At 42.8% G+C, this 17,195-nt stretch overlaps 2 protein-coding genes across 4 annotated transcripts in view; one reads left to right on the top strand and one right to left on the bottom strand.

The window, feature by feature from the left end:
• Positions 1-4,514, top strand: part of mia3 (MIA SH3 domain ER export factor 3) — a 126,960-nt gene extending 122,446 nt beyond the window's left edge. Inside the window, exons 28-30 of one of the 2 annotated variants that reach the window (XM_078542771.1) lie at positions 2,684-2,755; positions 3,201-3,357; positions 3,485-4,514. In XM_078542771.1, coding sequence (XP_078398897.1) covers positions 2,684-2,755; positions 3,201-3,357; positions 3,485-3,735 — 480 coding nt within the window. In that variant the 3' untranslated portion in view covers positions 3,736-4,514. The remainder of the gene's footprint in view (positions 1-2,683; positions 2,756-3,200; positions 3,358-3,484) is intronic. The other variant, XM_078542772.1, reaches the window with a different exon arrangement.
• The window catches only part of aida (axin interactor, dorsalization associated), a 96,908-nt gene that overhangs the window by 17,263 nt on the left and 62,450 nt on the right, over positions 1-17,195 (bottom strand). The window contains exons 7-10 of one of the 2 annotated variants that reach the window (XM_078542776.1): positions 13,598-13,720; positions 13,384-13,506; positions 12,641-12,758; positions 4,645-5,377 (exon numbers count right to left, since the gene is read on the bottom strand). In XM_078542776.1, the coding sequence (XP_078398902.1) occupies positions 5,281-5,377; positions 12,641-12,758; positions 13,384-13,506; positions 13,598-13,720 (461 nt within the window). In that variant the 3' untranslated portion in view covers positions 4,645-5,280. Of the gene's footprint in view, positions 1-4,644; positions 5,378-12,640; positions 12,759-13,383; positions 13,507-13,597; positions 13,721-17,195 lie in introns of those variants that run through there. The other variant, XM_078542778.1, reaches the window with a different exon arrangement.

Here is a 17,195-nt window from a genome sequence, read left to right as displayed (position 1 = left end):
CCTTGGCCCCCTCTTATTTCTCATCTGCATGTTGTTCCTCTGCAACATCATCTGAAGGCAGCGTTAGTTTTCACACACATGCTAACAACACCCAGCTCTACCTCACCGTTCTCTCCCTCAGCTCCTCCACTGTTGCTAAATTATCAGATTGTTTATCTGATAGTTCTGGATGAGCAGAAATTTCCTCCAATTACATATTGGGTAGACTGAAGCCATTGTTTTCATTCTCTGCTCCAAACTCACATAGCTACCAATTCCATTCCTTACCCAGGCAACAGTCAGTGATTAAGCCATGCTATTTACAACCTCACATTTGATCCTGAGATGAGTTTCTGATCTAATTTTTGTAGCATCTTTAAGCCTACTTATTTCCAGCTCTATAACTTTGTCTGTCTTGGCTCATTTGCTGCAGAACAAATAGTTCACGGCTTTGTTACCACTGACTATTCCAGTACATCTCTGGCTGGTCTCTGACATTCTATCCTCTACCTGAGATCATCAAAAACTCTGCTGCTCCCATTCTCCCTGTGCTCGCTGACCTAGATTGGCTCCCAGTCAACAACATCTTGACTTTAAAATTCTCATCCTTGTTTTCAAATCCCTCCATGCCTTGCCCCTGTAATCTCCTCTAGTCCCATGAGATATTTGCGTTTCTCTAACTCTAGCCTCTTGTGCATTCCCAATTAATTGCTCCACCATTGGTGGGCATGCCTTCAGTTGGCCCCAAGTTCTGGAATTCCTTCCCTACACCTCACTTTCCTCCTTTAAGACACTCCTTAAAACCTTCCGGTTTGATCGAGCTTTTGGTATATGACCTAATATTAATCTATGTGGCTCACTGTCATCCTACTTCTGATTCTTTAGCCAAAACAAAATGAAACCTTCAGATTCCAAGTGTTCTTTTCTAAGATGCTCACACTTTGTCAGAATGCTAAGGGAGTAATTGGCTAGATATGTACAACAGGAATTTTCAGATTCAAACCCCTGACTTTGTGGGTTTAGCCAATTTTATCTTGGGTAGTGATGTGAGCTCTGCATTTAGGATCAACACCCTTCGGAAGGGAAAGATCCTGGCCACTTTTCTGCAACTCCTATTGGAAAATAACCAGTGACAGCACCTGATGAGGACAGAGTTAGAACCATAGACCATTCAGTCCATTGCATCTGCGCCAGCCAAAAAGAGAAAAAAGAAACTAGCTGCTCATTTTAATCCCACTTTTACCACCTAGTCCATAGCCTTGCAGGCTCCAGCACTTCAGATGCAGATACAGGTGCCTTTTAAAAGAGATGAGCATTTCAGCTTCAACCACCAACTTAGGCAGTGAATTCCACATGCCCACTACCCTCTGGGTGAAAGTTTTTCCTAATGTCCCCTCTAATCTTTCTACCAATCACCTTAAATCTATGCCCCTAATTGACCCCTCAGCTATGGAAAACAGGTCTTTCCTGTCTACTCTACCTAGGCCCCTCCATTCGGTCACCCCTCAGCCTCCTCTGTTCTAAGAAAAACAACCCTAGCATATCCAATCTCTCCTCGTCGCTGCAATTTTCAAGCCCTGGCAACATTCTTGTAAATCTTCTCTCTACACTCTCCAGAGCAATTATGTCCTTCCTGTAATGTGGTGACCAGAACTGTGTACACAATTCCAGCTGTGGCCTAACCAGCATTTTATACACTTCAATCATTACATCCTGCTTTTGTATTCAATACCTCACCCAATAAAGGAAAGCATTTCATATGCTTCCTTGACCACCTTGTCCACCTGTCATGCCACCTTCAAGGACCTGTGGACATGCATGCCAAGGTGTCTCACTTCCTCAACCCCTCTCAATATCCTCCTGTTTACTGAGTATTCCCTAGCTTTGTTTGCCCTCCCCAAATGCATTACCTCACACTTTTCCAGATTGAATTCTATTTGCCACTTTCCTGTCCACCCAACCACATATCATTCTGGAGTCTACAGTTATCTTCTTCACTATCAACCAAATGGTCAATTTTTGTCATCTGCAAATTTCCCAATCGAGCCTCCCACATTTCCGTCTAAATCATGAATATATACAACAGGAAGGGCCTCAGCCCTGTGGAACACCACTGGAAACCGTTTTCCATTTGCAAAAACATCCATCAACCATTACCCTTTTTTTCCTGTCACTCAGCCAATTTTGGATCCAACCTGCCACTTTCCCCGCCAGACTCTGTGTGGGACCTTGTTAGACATCTTACTAAAATCCATGTAGACAACATCCACTGCACGACCCTCATCAATCCCCCTTGTTACTTCCTCAAAAAATTCTATTAAGTTAGTAAAACACAATCTACCTCTAACAAAACCATGCTGACTATCACTGATCAATCCATGCCTTTCTAAGTGAGTTTATCTTGTGTTTCAGAGTTGTTTCCAATAATTTTCTCACCATTGAAATCAGACTGACCAGCCTATAATTTTCTGGCCCATCCCTCGTACTCTTTTTTAATAATGGTACGTTTGCAGACCTCCGATCCTCCTGGCTTCCTTTAACAGCCTGGGATACAATCCATCTGGCCCTGGTGATTTATCCACCTTCAAGGATGCCAATACAGTTTAGTGCAGAGTAATCCAGTTACCTTGAGTTTCACACAACTGGTTTGCTACTGTTTTACCCTTCACTTTATTTTCTATTAATTTCTTCTTTTTCTCTAAAGCAAGACACTGTTGATAAGCCTGAAGAGTCAGTATCTTTCTCTCAACCACCCTCCTCTGAACAATCAAAGACAGTGAGTAGTAGTAACAGGAGATTGAAGCTGTACGCCTTGAGATTTTAAATTCACACCTGTGTTAAAGATAAAAGCAGTGTGTGCCAAGTAATTTGTATATTTAAAGCAAACTAATATGAACTCGAAAGTCAACGTGAATTTGAAGGAATGACTGTCATTTGTGCTTCACTCAATTTTCCAACTTTGCATGTCAAATAAACTAACTATACAATTGTTACACCCCAGGTTACGTTTTGTGGCTTGTATTCTTCTATTTAACACAGCTCTAACTGTTCCTTAGCTGTAACTGGATAAAATCTTGTGAATACAGGTCATCTGCTTGAAGGACCTACTTCCATCTGGTATATGCTGCTGAAAACTTAGTGGTTGAAGAAATTAGTAATCTTGTGAATATTGAGGCTTTTAAAATCTTTTCTCTTCTCCCCATCCTGATGACAAACTACAGGTGAATGCTAATGCTCTTCAGGCTGCACCATCTTTTCCTGGAACACCTATTATGAATTTACCAATGGGTGGAATAACTCCCCTGGGACCTCGACATGGGCCTCCTCCATCATCCAGAGGCTCATATGGACCAGTCCCACTTGCACAAAACCACTTAGGTAGGATTAACTTATTCTAAATAGCTGCTGCTGTGGTTTAAATTGAGGATATTTTAAAATTTCATTTTGAACTCACCTTATGTTGGATTCTGCCAATCTGACTCCTGGTTTCTCTTGGATTTTACAGTGCGTGTTCCAGCCCTTCGAGACTTCCCTCCAGGCCCGTTTCTCCCTCCAGGCCCGTTTCCTCCTCCAAGCCACAGACCTTTTCTTCCTGGGCCCTTACCGCCACCACCTCATCTTCTGAGAGACATCCCACCTGGTGCCAGGGAGTATCCGCATGGACCAAGGAACTTTCCTCCTGGTCCGACACTGCCTCCTGGTAGCCGGGAATATCCACCAGGCTCGCATCCACCAGAACCAGACAACCGCTCGTGATTTTAAAGGCATCGTGAGGCCAGGCTTTCAACTTAACTGATCCCTCATCTCAGGCAGTTGTACTTTTTAAATGTATGTCAAAGTATTCAATGGGCCTCAGTTCTCCTGTGCCCAGAAATTAGGGATTATTTCACTAGCAACAATCTAATTAGGACATGTTTAAAATGTAATGGCTTATGGAGAATCCCATCACTCTGCATGAGCAGTGGCTTTTACCATTGGGTGACGGGGTCAGATTCCATCACCAGTTTAGAATTCTTCAGCTGGAAAACCCTTGGACTGCTGGAGTTCTGTATGTTCCAATTGTGGAAATGGGTAAGTGTATTTGTGGAGGCGATTCTCAAATAATTAAGTGTAACTGCTGGTTACAGCTTTGAAAACTTTACTTGGAATCTGTCACAAGATAGCCACTCTGCCAATCAAAGGAGTTAATTGTGCAATATTAGGGTGCCTGTGTCTCTTGTGTAGTGATATAAATCTTTTGCTAATGTGACCAGTGTTTTGATGCCTTTTTATTTTAAATGGTTGGGGGAAAAACTTTTCCTGTGGAAATATCAGCTGATTAGAGAGCTGCCTGATTGATGTAGTCATGGCAATACATTTGTAATCCGTACATATTTCAATGAACCCATCCATTTGTGTCTTGCAGCCCCTGTTTTAGTTTGATTTCTGTTTAGGAAAAACAAACAGGAATACTCTATAATTAAGGCCAGATGTAACTTATTTTACTATTGAGAAAATTTATTAATAAAGATTAAAATTACTGGGTTGTCAATGAACATTCCTCAGTGCTGTTCTTGCCCCCTTTTCTTTATCAACAGTGATTTACATGTAATAATGGCTACTGAATGTACAGATTAGCACAGTATGAATCAGTGTTTTTCTTATTCCCCCCCAAGCATACATGAATCTTCATTATAAACTCCACAAATTATTATTGAACAGGATGCTACATGCTGTTGTAGTGCAATGATTAGACATAGAATACATTTTTTAGTAAGAGCTTTGGCCAACACACTGCACTCTGGCACTTCAAATACATTTTTAGCAAAGCATCTGAGTGACTTTTGTTTCAACAAATACCCTTCTGGCTGTTTGGAAGTACCACTATATAATATTTCCACTCACCTGTACATCAGAAATCCTTCCTTTGTACACTTGATTTTACTGTAATAGTTAACTACAGAAAGCTACTGCCTCCAAGATGATTTCAGCAATTCCTTCAGTTTAAATAAGTTAACAAGTGCTGTATTAGCTACCACAGGTAGTGTCGGTATTTTTCATTCTTCAGCACACCGAACAGTAATTCTGCCAACATTCCAGGATTAATTATTAAAATGATATAAAATGGCAATGTTAACCAGTATGAAATATTTTCCTGAATTGCAGCAGCTTGGGACTCGATGTCTTCATGGGACATTGAACAATGATACTGTATTCTTATTGCAAGTATTGGATCATAAACGTGCTACACAGTGCTAGTTCTGTTGTACACACACAGATTTACCACAATGTTTGCCCATGTACCACAGCACATATAGCAGATCACTCCTTGTGCAATGTCTGATGGAGGTGGAGATACAGTGGTTTCTTGGTTAGCAAATGCAACTTTTTTCTCTTGAAGTCTGTTGGCTTTTTGTATCTGAGCAGAAAGAGTAGAGAAAATAAGTCTTTAAAATCACCTTTGTGCGGTATGGATAAGGATGGAGAAAATCATGACATTTGACACAGCCACAGAAGGAGATATGATCAAATGCTTGACCAAAGTGGGTAGGTTTTAAGCAGTATCTTGATGGAGAGATAGGGGTTTAGGGATGGAAATCCAGCACTTGAGGCCAAGACAGTTGAAAGAATGGTGAAGTAATTGAAATGAGGTTTGCACTAGAATTGGAGAAGCAGAGATCTCAAAGGCTTGCAGGGTTGGAGGAGGCTGCAGAGATAGTAGTGTGACAATGGAAGGATTTAGGATGACTTAAATTGTTCTGTCTGCAAAGGTGTAATGGATGAACAAAATTTGGAGTGTTAAGATATGGGCAGCAGAATTTTGGATTTTAATTGCTCCCCCATTGGTGGCTACACTTTCAGTCACCTAGGCCCAAATCTTTGGAATACCCTCCCTTTAACCCCACTGGCTCTCCACCTTGCTTTCATCCTCTGACCTAATATCTCCTTATGTGCCTCTGTCATTTAGTTTTATAACAGTGCCTTGGTATGTTTCATTACATTAAAGGCACTATATAAACATATATGGGTGGGGGTATGGGGTTAGATGACCACCACTTTTATGTAAGGTGGAAGATGGGAGGCTGGCCAGCAGAGCATTAGAAGAGTTAAGTTTAGAACTAACAAAGGTATGGCTGAGGGTTTCAGCAGCAGATAAGTTGAAGCAGGACAGAAGGCCATTTGGCTCATCATGTCTGCAAAGGCTCTCCAAATGAGCAATTCACTTAGTGCCATTCTCCCTACTGCACGTTCTTCCTTTTCAATGTTTCTACTGAACCCGCCTCCGCCACACAACAAGCAGTGCATTCCTGACCTTAACTACTCGCGACATGAAAAAGTTTTTCCTGATGTCACTTTTGCTGCTTTTACTAATTACGTTAAACCTACACCCTTGTGTTTTTGATCCATTCACAAGTGGGAACAGTTTTCCCTTTCTACTCTGTCCAGACCTCCTCACGATTTTCAATACCTCTATCAAATTTCTTCCAATCTATCTTAACTGAAGTTCCTCATCCCTGGAACCATTCTCGTTCATTTTTTTCTCCGACCTCTCCAATCCCTTCACATCCTTACAAAAGTGAGACACCCAGAACTGCATGCAATACTCCAGCTGAGGCCAGACTAGTGTCCCATACAAGTTCAACATAACCTCCTTGCTCATACTCTATGCTCCGATTAATAAAGCCTAGGATACTGCATGCTTTATTAACTGCACTCTCAACCTGTTCTGCCACAATGACATTTGCACATATTCACCAAGGCCTCTCTGCTCCTGCACCTCCTTTAGAGTTGTACCCTTTATATTGTGTCTCCATGTTTTTCCTACCAAAATGGAACACTTCATATTTCTCTGCATTGAACTTCACCTGCTACCTGTCTACACATTCCACTAACTTGTCTATGACCTTCTGAAATTCTATACCATCCTCCTCACAGTTCACAATGCTTCCAAGTTTCGTATCATCTGCAAATTTTGAAATTGTGCCCTCTATACCAAGGTCTAGGACATAAATATATATCAGGAAGAGCAAGGATCCCAACACTGACCCCTAGGGAAAGCTTTATCAATCACAAAGAATGTCATTTGTGACTTTAGCAAGGACCATTTCAGTACTGCAGCCGGACCAGAAGCTGATTGGAGGGATTCAAATATGGAATTGTGGGAAAGATGGACACTGATTTGGGCAGCAATATGTTCAAGGACTTGAGAGGAAAGGGAGATTGGAAACAGAGTACAGAGGAATCATTTGGGGTGGAGGAAAGAGTGCCTGAGGATTCTTTAAATATATAAGGAAGAGAGAAGCCAAAGTGAATCCTTAGATTCTGAAAAAGCCCCAGAGGATTGGAAAACTGCCAATGTAACACCCTTATTCAAAAAGAAAGGGAGACAAAAACAGAACTGTAGGCCAGCTAGCTTAATATCTGTCATTGGGAAAATGTCTATTATAAAGGATGTAACAGCAGAGCATTTAGAAATACATAATATAATCAAGCAGAGTCAGCATAGCTTCATGAAGGAGAAATCATGCCTGACAAAATTATTAGAATTCTTTCAGGAGGTAACAAGCAGGATAGATAAGGGGGAACCTGTAGATGTAATATATTTGGATTTCCAAAAGGCATTCGAGAAGGTACTTACCGCGTGTAAGCCTACTTAATAAGGGCCCGTGGTGTTGGGGGTGATATATCAGCATGGATAGAGGATTGGCTATAATAGAAGCCAAAGAATTGGGAAAAGGGGAGCATTTCCAGGATGGCAACCTGTAGCTAGTGGAGTGCCACAGGGATCAGTGCTGAGGCCACAATTGTTTACAATATATATTTAAGAGGGAAGTGAATGTACTATTGCCAAGTTTGTGGATGACACAAAAATAGATGGAAAGGCAATTGGTGAGGATGGCACAGTCTACAGAGGGATATACACAGGTTAAGTTTAGTGGGGAAAAACTTGGCAGATGGAATATAATGTGAGAAAATATGAGATTATGTACTTTGGCAGGAAGAATAAAGGAGTTGAATATGATTTAAACGGAGAAAGCTGCAGCACAGGGATTTGGGGGTCCTCATGCATGAATCACAAAAAGCTAGCATATAAGTTCAGGTAATAGGGAATGCAGATAGAATGTTAGCCTTTATTTCAAAGGGAATGGAGTATAAAAATAAGGAAGTCTTACTAAAACTATACAAGGCACTCGTTAGCCCATACCTAGAATACTGAGAAAAGTTTTGGCCCCCTTATCTAAGGAAAGATATACTGGCATTGGAGGCAGTCCAGTGAAGGTCCACAAGGTTGATCCTGGGTATGGAGGGATTTTCTTATGAGGAGAGGTTGAGTAGGTTGGGCCTGTACTCATTGGAGTTTAGAAGAATGAGAGGCGACCTTATTGAAATATACAAGACCTACGTGAGAAGGGCAACGGGAGATAAAAACTTGCGGCACAGAGCCACTTCAATCTGTTTCTACCTGTCAGAGCCGAAGTGTGACGTCAAAGGAAAACTGGTAGGTGATTGATGGGCATCTCTTCCGTGTCTCTTTTGATCGGCCTAGTGGTTTAAATCAGCTGTTAAGAAATTCACTATTTAATATCCAAATTAATTAATTAAATAGAGATGACTGGGCAGGCGATGTGTTGCATCTGTAGTATGTGTAATCTGGTGGACGCTGGTGCGATCCATGGTGACCACATCTGCAGCTAGTGTTGGCTGCTCGAGGAACTTCAGCTCAGAGCTGTTGAGCTGGAATCCGAGCTGCGGACATTGCGACACATCAGCGAGGGGGAGAGTTACCTGGACATTGTTTCAGGTGACAGTCACACCCTTTAGATTAATTACATCAAATTTGGACCATGGTCAAGGAAAGGTGTGACTGCGAGTGAGGCAGGTATGGGGATCCAGAACTTAGCTTTGGAGGAGCCTCAGCCGGTGCCCTTGTCAAATAGATTCTTGGTCCCAGTGTGGATGAGGGCACAGACTGCAGGGAGGATGAGCAAACTGACCACAGCACCGTGGTACAGAGCACCATTCAAGTGGGGGGAGAAAAGAGAAATAAGTACTGAAACAAAAACAGAAAATGCTGGAAAAACTCAGCAGGTCAAACAGCATCTGTGGAAAGGAAAACTTAACGTTTCGAGTCCATATGACTCTGCTTCAGAGCCTCTTCTTCAGAGTCTCACAGACTCGAAACATTAACTCTGTTTCTCCACAAATGCTGTCAGACCTGAGTTTTTCCAGCATTTTCTGTTTTTTGTTTCAGATTTCCAGCATCCGCAGTATTTTGCTTTTATCTTAGTAATAAGTACTGTTCTCCGCAGCAAAGACAAAGTCCCAAAGGCTGTGTTGCCTATCTTTTTTTATTATTCATTCATAGGATGTGGGCGTCGCAGGCTAAGCCAGCATTTATTGCCCATCCCTAATTGCCCTTGTTCAGAGGGCCTTTTTTTTTTCACATTGCTGTGGGTCTGGAGTCACATGTAGACCAGACCAGGTAAGGATGGCAGATCTCCTTCCCTGAAGGACATTAATGAACCAGATGGGTTTTTATGACAATCGACAATGGTTTCATGGTCACCGGACTTTTAATTCCAGATTTTTATTGAATTCAAATTTCACCATCTGCCGTAGTGGGATTTAAACCTGGGTCTCTGGAATACCAGTCCAGCGACAATACCACTATGCCACCGTCTCCCCCTGGTGCCAAGGTTAAGGACATCTCTTCTGGGCTGGAGAGGAACTTGGAGTGGGAGGGGAAGGATCCAGTTGTCATGGTCCAACAACATAGATAGGACTAGGAAAGAGATTCTGCTGAGGGACTACGAACTGCTCAGGACTAAATTAAAAAGCAGAACTACAAAAGTAATAATCTCAGGATTACTACCTGATCCACGTGCAAATTGGCGTAGGGTAAATAAGATTAGAGAGGTAAACGCATAGCTCAAAGATTGGCATGGGAGAAATAGGTTCTGATTCATGGGGCACTGGCACCAGTACTGGGGAGGGAGAGAGCTGTCCCGGTGGGACGGGCTTCATTTGAACTATGCTGATACCAATGTCCTGGCGAATCGTATAACTAGGGTTAGAGATAGGGCTTTACACTAATTAGTTGGGGGGAGGGTTCAATTGAAGGAAAGTTTAAAAATTCAAAAAGAAACGAGAGAGCAAAGGTGCAGGGTAATGAAGAGGCAGAAAATAATAGCAGAAGAGCGCAGCAGAAATCAGGACCAGAATGAGCAATAATGGTTAAAAAGTCAAAAGCTTCAAGCTCTTTACCCGAATGCACACAGCATCTGTAACAAGATAGATGAGTTGACACAAATAGAAATAAATGAATGACTTGATAGCTATTACAGAGATGTTGTTGCAGGGTGACCAAGACTGGAACTCAATATTCAGGGGTATTCGACGTTCCGGAAAAATAGGTAAAAAGGAAAAGGAGGTGGAGTAGCTTTGTTAATAAAAGAAGGTATCAATGAGTAGGGATATAGGTGCAATAGATTGTGATGTGGAATCAGCTTGGGTGGAAACAAGAAATAGCAGGGAGAAGAAGTCAGGGGTGGGAGTCATCTATAGGGTCCCAAAGAGTTGCCTCACTGCAGGACAAAGTATAAATTGGGAAATAATGGAAGTGTGTAAGAAGGATGCTACAATTGTCATGGGTGATTTTAATCTGAATAATGACTTGACAAATCAGATTGGCAGGGATAACATGGAAGACGAATTTGTAGATTGGGAATTTTTTAGGAACCAGCAGTGGATGACTAAAAAGCTAATAGGGAGAAAATTCATGATGAAAGTAAATTGGCAAGAAACATAAAAACAAACAGCAAGAGCTTCTATGGGCATATAAAAGGAAAGAAAGTGGCTAAAGTGAGCGTAGAACCCTTGGAGTATATGATTGGAGAATTGAGGGACAAAGTATTTGACAAACTAATGGGACTAAAGGCAGACAAGTCACCAGGACCTGATGGCCTGCATCAAAGGGTTTTAAAGGAAGTGACTGCAGATATCATGGAGGCATTGGTCGAAATATTCCAGAACTCTTTGGATTCCTGGAGGGTCCTAGCAGTTTGGAAAACCACTAATGTGACATCCGTTTAAGAAGGGAGGGAGGCAAAAAGCAGGAAACTATAGGCTAGTCAGCCTAACATCTGTTGTTGGGAAAATCCTAGAGTCCATTATTAAGGAAGAAATAGCAGGACATTTAGAAAAGCTTAACACAATCAAACAGACTCAACATGGTTTTGTGAAAGGGAAATCATGTTTGACAAATTTTCTAGAGTAGTTTGAGGACATAACAAGCATAGTTGATAAAGGGGAACCGGTAATTGTTGTGTACTTGGATTTCCAGAAGGCATTCAAAAAGGTGCCACATAAAAGCTTATTGCACAAGATAGGGGCACATGGTATTGGGGGTAATGTATTAGCATGGATTGAGGATTGGTTAGCACACAGAAGACAGTCAGGATTAACGGGTCTTTTTCAGGTTGGAAAGACATAACTAGTGGAGTGCCACAAGGATCAGTCCTAGGGCCTCAATTATTTACTATCTATATCAATGACTTGGAGGAGGGGGCAGAGTGTAATGTACCCAAATCTGCTGGCAATACAAAAATAGGTGGGAGGGCATGTTGTGATGAGGACATAAGGAATCTGCAAGAGGATATAGATAGGTTGAGTGAGTGGGCAAAAACTTGGCAGATGGAGTTTAATGTAGGAAAGTGTGAGGTCATGTACTTTGGTAGGAAGAATCAAAAGGCAGACTATTAATTAAATGGAGAGAGACTCCAAAAATGTACAGCACAGAGGGATCTGGGTGTTCTTGTGCATGAAACACAAAAGGTTAGCATGCAGGTGCAGCAAGTAATTAAGAAGGCAAATCGAATTTTGGCCTGTATTGCTAGGGGGTTGAAGTTTGAAAATAGGGAAGTCTTGTTACAACTGTACAGGGTGTTGGTGAGGCCGCACCTGGAGTACTGTGTACAGTTTTGGTCCCCATATTTAAGAAAGGATATACTGGCATTTGAGGTAGTTCAAAAGAGACTCACTAGGCTGATTCCTGGGATGAAGGGGTTGACTTATCAAGAACAGCTAAACAGGTTAGGCCTTTATTCATTAGAGTTTAGAAGAATGAGGGGTGATCTTATTGAAACGTACAAGATTCTGAGGGGGCTTGACAGTGTAGATGTTGAGAAGATGTGGGGGAATCTCAAATTAGGGGACATAGTTACAGAATATGGGGACAATCGTTTAAAACTGAGATGTGAAGGAATTTCTTCTCTGAGGGTAGTGAATGTCTGGAATTCTCTACCCCAGAGAGTTGTGGAGGCTAGATCACTGGAAGTATTTAAAAAGGAGGTCGATAGATTAGTTGAGGGCAATGAGGAGCTGAGGCCTGGAGCAGATCAGCCATGATCTTATTGAATGGTGGGGCAAGCTTGAGGGGCCGAATGGCCTGCTCCTTGTTCGTACGTGAGCAGCCTTCTTGAACCACAGGGGTGATGGATAGAAAGGACTTTTTGCAAGGGACAGAGTGGAAGATGGAGTCTGGCCAGGAGAGTATTGAAATAGGTCACAAAGTAGAAGCTACAAAGGCATCAAGTTATCTTTGAACATCTGGGAGGGTGAAAAGGTGGACAAAATAAAAGTGAAATGTTGAATCTTTAAAAACAAATGTTCCAATACTCACAGTTCTATAACCATCTGTCCAGCTTTGATTTCATCCATTTCCATAAAAGCAAAACATTTTGTGCTTGTGAATCGCTTTTTAGGTTTGTAATGTTTGAATTCAAAGAAAATAGCAGCACCTGTTAAAGAAAAGCAAGACGTATTTCCTGATCTAGAAGTACATGCGTTAGAAACTAAATCTGATAAATATCACAGCAACATCACTAAATGGTACAAGTATTAAGATCAATATTACATTTCACTTTTTGAATGTTCCAGTGTTAAAATATTGACTAGTTAAAATTGTGAGGGAGAGATGGAAGACAGGCACAGCAGCATAGTTGGTTAGACCATGGCCTTTCACTTCTGAGACCTGTGTTTGAATCCACCTAGCCTAATGAAATGAAACTTTTCTCTGTCATGAAATGAGATTGCATTGGCTCATACCAGTTTCTCGTGTGGAGATTTGAGTAAACAGCAATGAGTTCCAAATTTAATGGTGTTCTCAGATTTTAAAATATTTGTGTTTGTATAATATGTATTAGTAACTCTCACACAAGTTAGTATCTCATTTCAGATTAACAGGGCTGTAACACATATTCCACCCACATTGACTGAGCCTCAACCCAAACAAGCTAATCTGAATTATTTCATCGTGGCATATGGGCTGAATATTTTTGGTGGGTGTCAGGATATTCTCCAGCACAGTGCTCTGTTCACCACTAGTGAAAAGGATCTTCAAGGAAGTAAATTAAGGTGACTCACCTTTTGGCAGTTTCTCTATGTGTTTTTGGATTTCCACATCAACAGCGAAGTGTACGTACATATCTTCTTTCCTAGTAGCAACTGGGGTATCTTGTACAGGGGTCAGATCTACCCCATTGACATCTGTATGATTATAGGCATTACATTATCTGTCATCTTTAAGTAAATAGAACTACATGCACACCAAACCCATTTTAAAATCCCACTATATTACCTTTTACACTGACTGTTACGTAGGGATCGATACACTGTCCTGCATCCTTGAGACCAATTTTTTCTATTTTAATAGTGAGCAATGCCATGCCTGGTTCTGAGGGCAGCCGTGGTAGTAGGGTACCTGAAGACAAACATTCATTACCATATCATTCTACAGCTATTTGATGTAGCATTAGTTTATAGTTAACCAGTGTAACTTTACTTATTCTGAACATTCATGCTGCAGCTGTATAGAACCTTGACATTAGTCGTCTCAATTTCTCTGCTCCTCTCACCCATTCTAACCTGTCTCTCTCTCAACTTGCTGCACTCCGTTCTCTCAGGTCCAACCCTGACATTGTCATCAAACCCGCTGACAAGGGTGATGCTGTTGTTGTCTGGCGCACTGACCTCTACCTCGCAGAGGCTGAATGTCAACTCGCAGACACTTCCTCCTACCTCCCCCTGGACCATGACCCCACCACTGAACATCAAGCCATTGTTTCCAGGACTGTCACTGACCTCATCTCCTCTGGAGATCTTCCTTCCACAGCTTCCAACCTGATAGTCGCCCAACCTCGGACGGCCCGCTTCTACCTCCTACCCAAAATCCACAAACAGGACTGTCCCGGCAGACCGATCATGTCAGCCTGTTCCTGCCCCACGGAACTCATTTCTCGCTATCTTGTCTCCCTTCTCTCTCCCCTAGTCCAGTCCCTTCTCACCTACATCCGTGATTCCTCTGACACCCTACGTCACATCAACAATTTCCAGTCCCCTGGCCCTAACCGCCTCCTCTTCACCATGGACGTTCCATCCCCCACCGGGATGGTCTGGTGGCTCTGCCCCGAACAATCCCCATCCACCACTACTCTCCTCTGTCTGGCTGAACTTGTTCTCACACTGAACAATTTCTCCTTTAACTCCTCTCACTTCCTCCAAATAAAAGGTGTGGCTATGGGTACTCGCATGGGGTCCAGCTATGCCTGTCTCTTTATGGGGTATGTGGAACATTCCTTGTTCCGATCCCCTCCCACAACTCTTTCTCCGGTACATCGATGATTACTTCGGTGCTGCTTCATGCTCTCTTCGGGACCTGGAAAAATTTATTAATTTTGCTTCCAATTTCCACCCCTCCATCATTTTCACATGGTCCATCTCTGACACTTCCCTTCCTTGACCTCTCTGTCTCAATTTCTGGTGATAGACTGTCCACCAATATCCATTACAAGCCTACCAACTCCCACAGCTACCTCGACTACAGCTCCTCACACCCCGCTTCCTGTAAGGACACCATCCCATTCTCTCAGTTCCTTCGCCTCCGTCGCATCTGTTCTGATGATGCCACTTTCAAAAACAGTTCCTCTGACATGTCCTCCTTCTTCCTTAACCGAGGTTTTCCACCCAGGGTGGTTGACAGGGCCCTCAACCGTGTCCGGCCCATCTCCCGCGCATCCGCCCTCACACCTTCTCCTCCCTCCCAGAAACATGATAGGGTCCCCCTTGTCCTCACTTATCACCCCACCAGCCTCCGCATTCAAAGGATCATCCTCCGCCATTTCCGCCAACTCCAGCATGATGCCACCACCAAACACATCTTCCCTTAACCTCCCCTGGCAGCATTCCACAAGGATTGTTCCCTCCGTGACACCCTGGTCCACTCCTCCATCACCCCCTACTCCTCAACCCCCCTCCCACAGCACCTTCCCATGCAACCGCAGAAGATGCAACACCTGCCCCTTCACTTCCCCTCTCCTCACTGTCCAAGGGCCCAAACACTCCTTTCAAGTGAAGCAGCATTTCACTTGCACTTCCCTCAACTGAGTCTACTGCATTCGTTGCTCCCAATGCGGTTTCCTCCACATTGGAGAGACCAAATGCAGACTGGTTGACCGCTTTGCAGAACACCTTCGGTCTGTCTGCAAGCATTACCCAGACCTCCCTGTCGCTTGCCATTTCAACACTCCACCCTGCTCTCATGCCCACATGTCCATCCTTGGCCTGCTGCATTGTTCCAGTGAAGCTCAACGCATCCCTCCTTCCATCATAAGGTCAGAAGTGGGGATGTTGGCTGATGAATGCACAATTTTCAGCACCATTTGCGACTCCTCAGATACTGAAGCAGTCCATGTCCAAATGCAGCAAGACCTGGAAAATATCCAGGATTGGGCTGACAAGTGGCAAGTAACATTCGTGCCACACAAGGGCCATCTCCAACAAGAAAGAGTCTAACCATCGCCCCATGATATTCAATGACATCACAATCGATGAATCCTCCGCTATCAAAATCCTGGGAATTACCATTGACCAGAAACTGAACTAGCCATATAAATAATGTGGCTACAAGGGCAGGTCAGAGGCGAGGAATCCTGCGATGAGTAACTCACCTCCTGACTCCACAAAGCCTGTCCACCATCTACAAGGCACAAGTCATGAGTGTGATGGAATACTTGCCACTTGCCTGGATGAGTGCAGCTCCCACAACACTCAAGAAGCTTGACACCATCCAGGACAAAGAACCTCGCTTGATTGGCACCACATCCACAAACATTCACTCCCTCCACCACCGACTCACAGTAGCAGCAGTCTGTACCACCTACAAGATGCACTGCAGGAATTCACCAATTCTGTGATTTCTCTCTTATTCAGGAATATTATGGTCAATTGTTGCTTCGGCTAAAGCTTAGTGCAAAGAACAAACCTGGGATCTTGCTGGTCCACATGGCTCAGTACCACACCAGGGCAGCACATGTAGCCATTAAACCATGTTGAGATGAAGAAACCTTATGCTGCCTTCTAAAATTTGACTTTAAACTATCTCTAAGCCTCTCTCCTTTGTTGCTTTTCAAAAACATACTTCTGACTAAGCTTTTGGTGTCAAACTTTGTCTGTATATGCTGCTGTAAAGCACCTGAAGGCGTTTCACCGCTATTCGCCACTTTTACAGTGTAAATTTAAATTATGGTACAGTTTGTGTTAAATGAATAGCAAAGGTTTAGTGTGGATTAGCTGGATTAATACTGTAGTGACCTCAACAACTTCCATATCTGCATCATTTACTGCTTGGGGAATGTAAAACCTTTACGTTTAGGTGCAAACATATCTTTTAATTGGCAGGTTGCTGAATATTATTCCCAACAACAGGAAAAGTCATTCAACTGCTTTAGTTTAGCCAAGATCTGGAACACTAATCCACACTTCCAACTTGCTTCACACACCAACAATGCCATAAATCTTCAAGTTCTCAATCCCAGCTTCACTGCAACCAGATGCACATATGGTCAAAGCTCCCAGGAGAAAGGCAAAGTGGGACAGAATTGTTATTGTACCATGCTGACCTGCATTTACATAGCACTGTATCAGGCAGCTTACGATATCCAATAAATTACTTTTCGAAATGTTGTCACCATTACATGGCAAATATGTCTACAATAACATCTCAAAAAACAACAAATGAGGGAAATGGCCAGTTAATTTGTTTTTTGTGATGGTGATGGTTGAAGGAGGAATATTGGCCAGGGTACAGGGAGAACTCCCCACTCTTCACATTGTGCCATGGAATCTTTAAATCCCATAAACCACAGGAACAAACAAGAGAGAGCGTCATTTAAACTCAT

This window comes from Cetorhinus maximus, chromosome 5 (assembly GCF_964194155.1).
Source record: "Cetorhinus maximus chromosome 5, sCetMax3.hap1.1, whole genome shotgun sequence".
Taxonomy (NCBI): Eukaryota; Metazoa; Chordata; class Chondrichthyes; order Lamniformes; family Cetorhinidae; genus Cetorhinus; species Cetorhinus maximus.
This window is presented reverse-complemented; position numbering and strand designations above follow the sequence as displayed.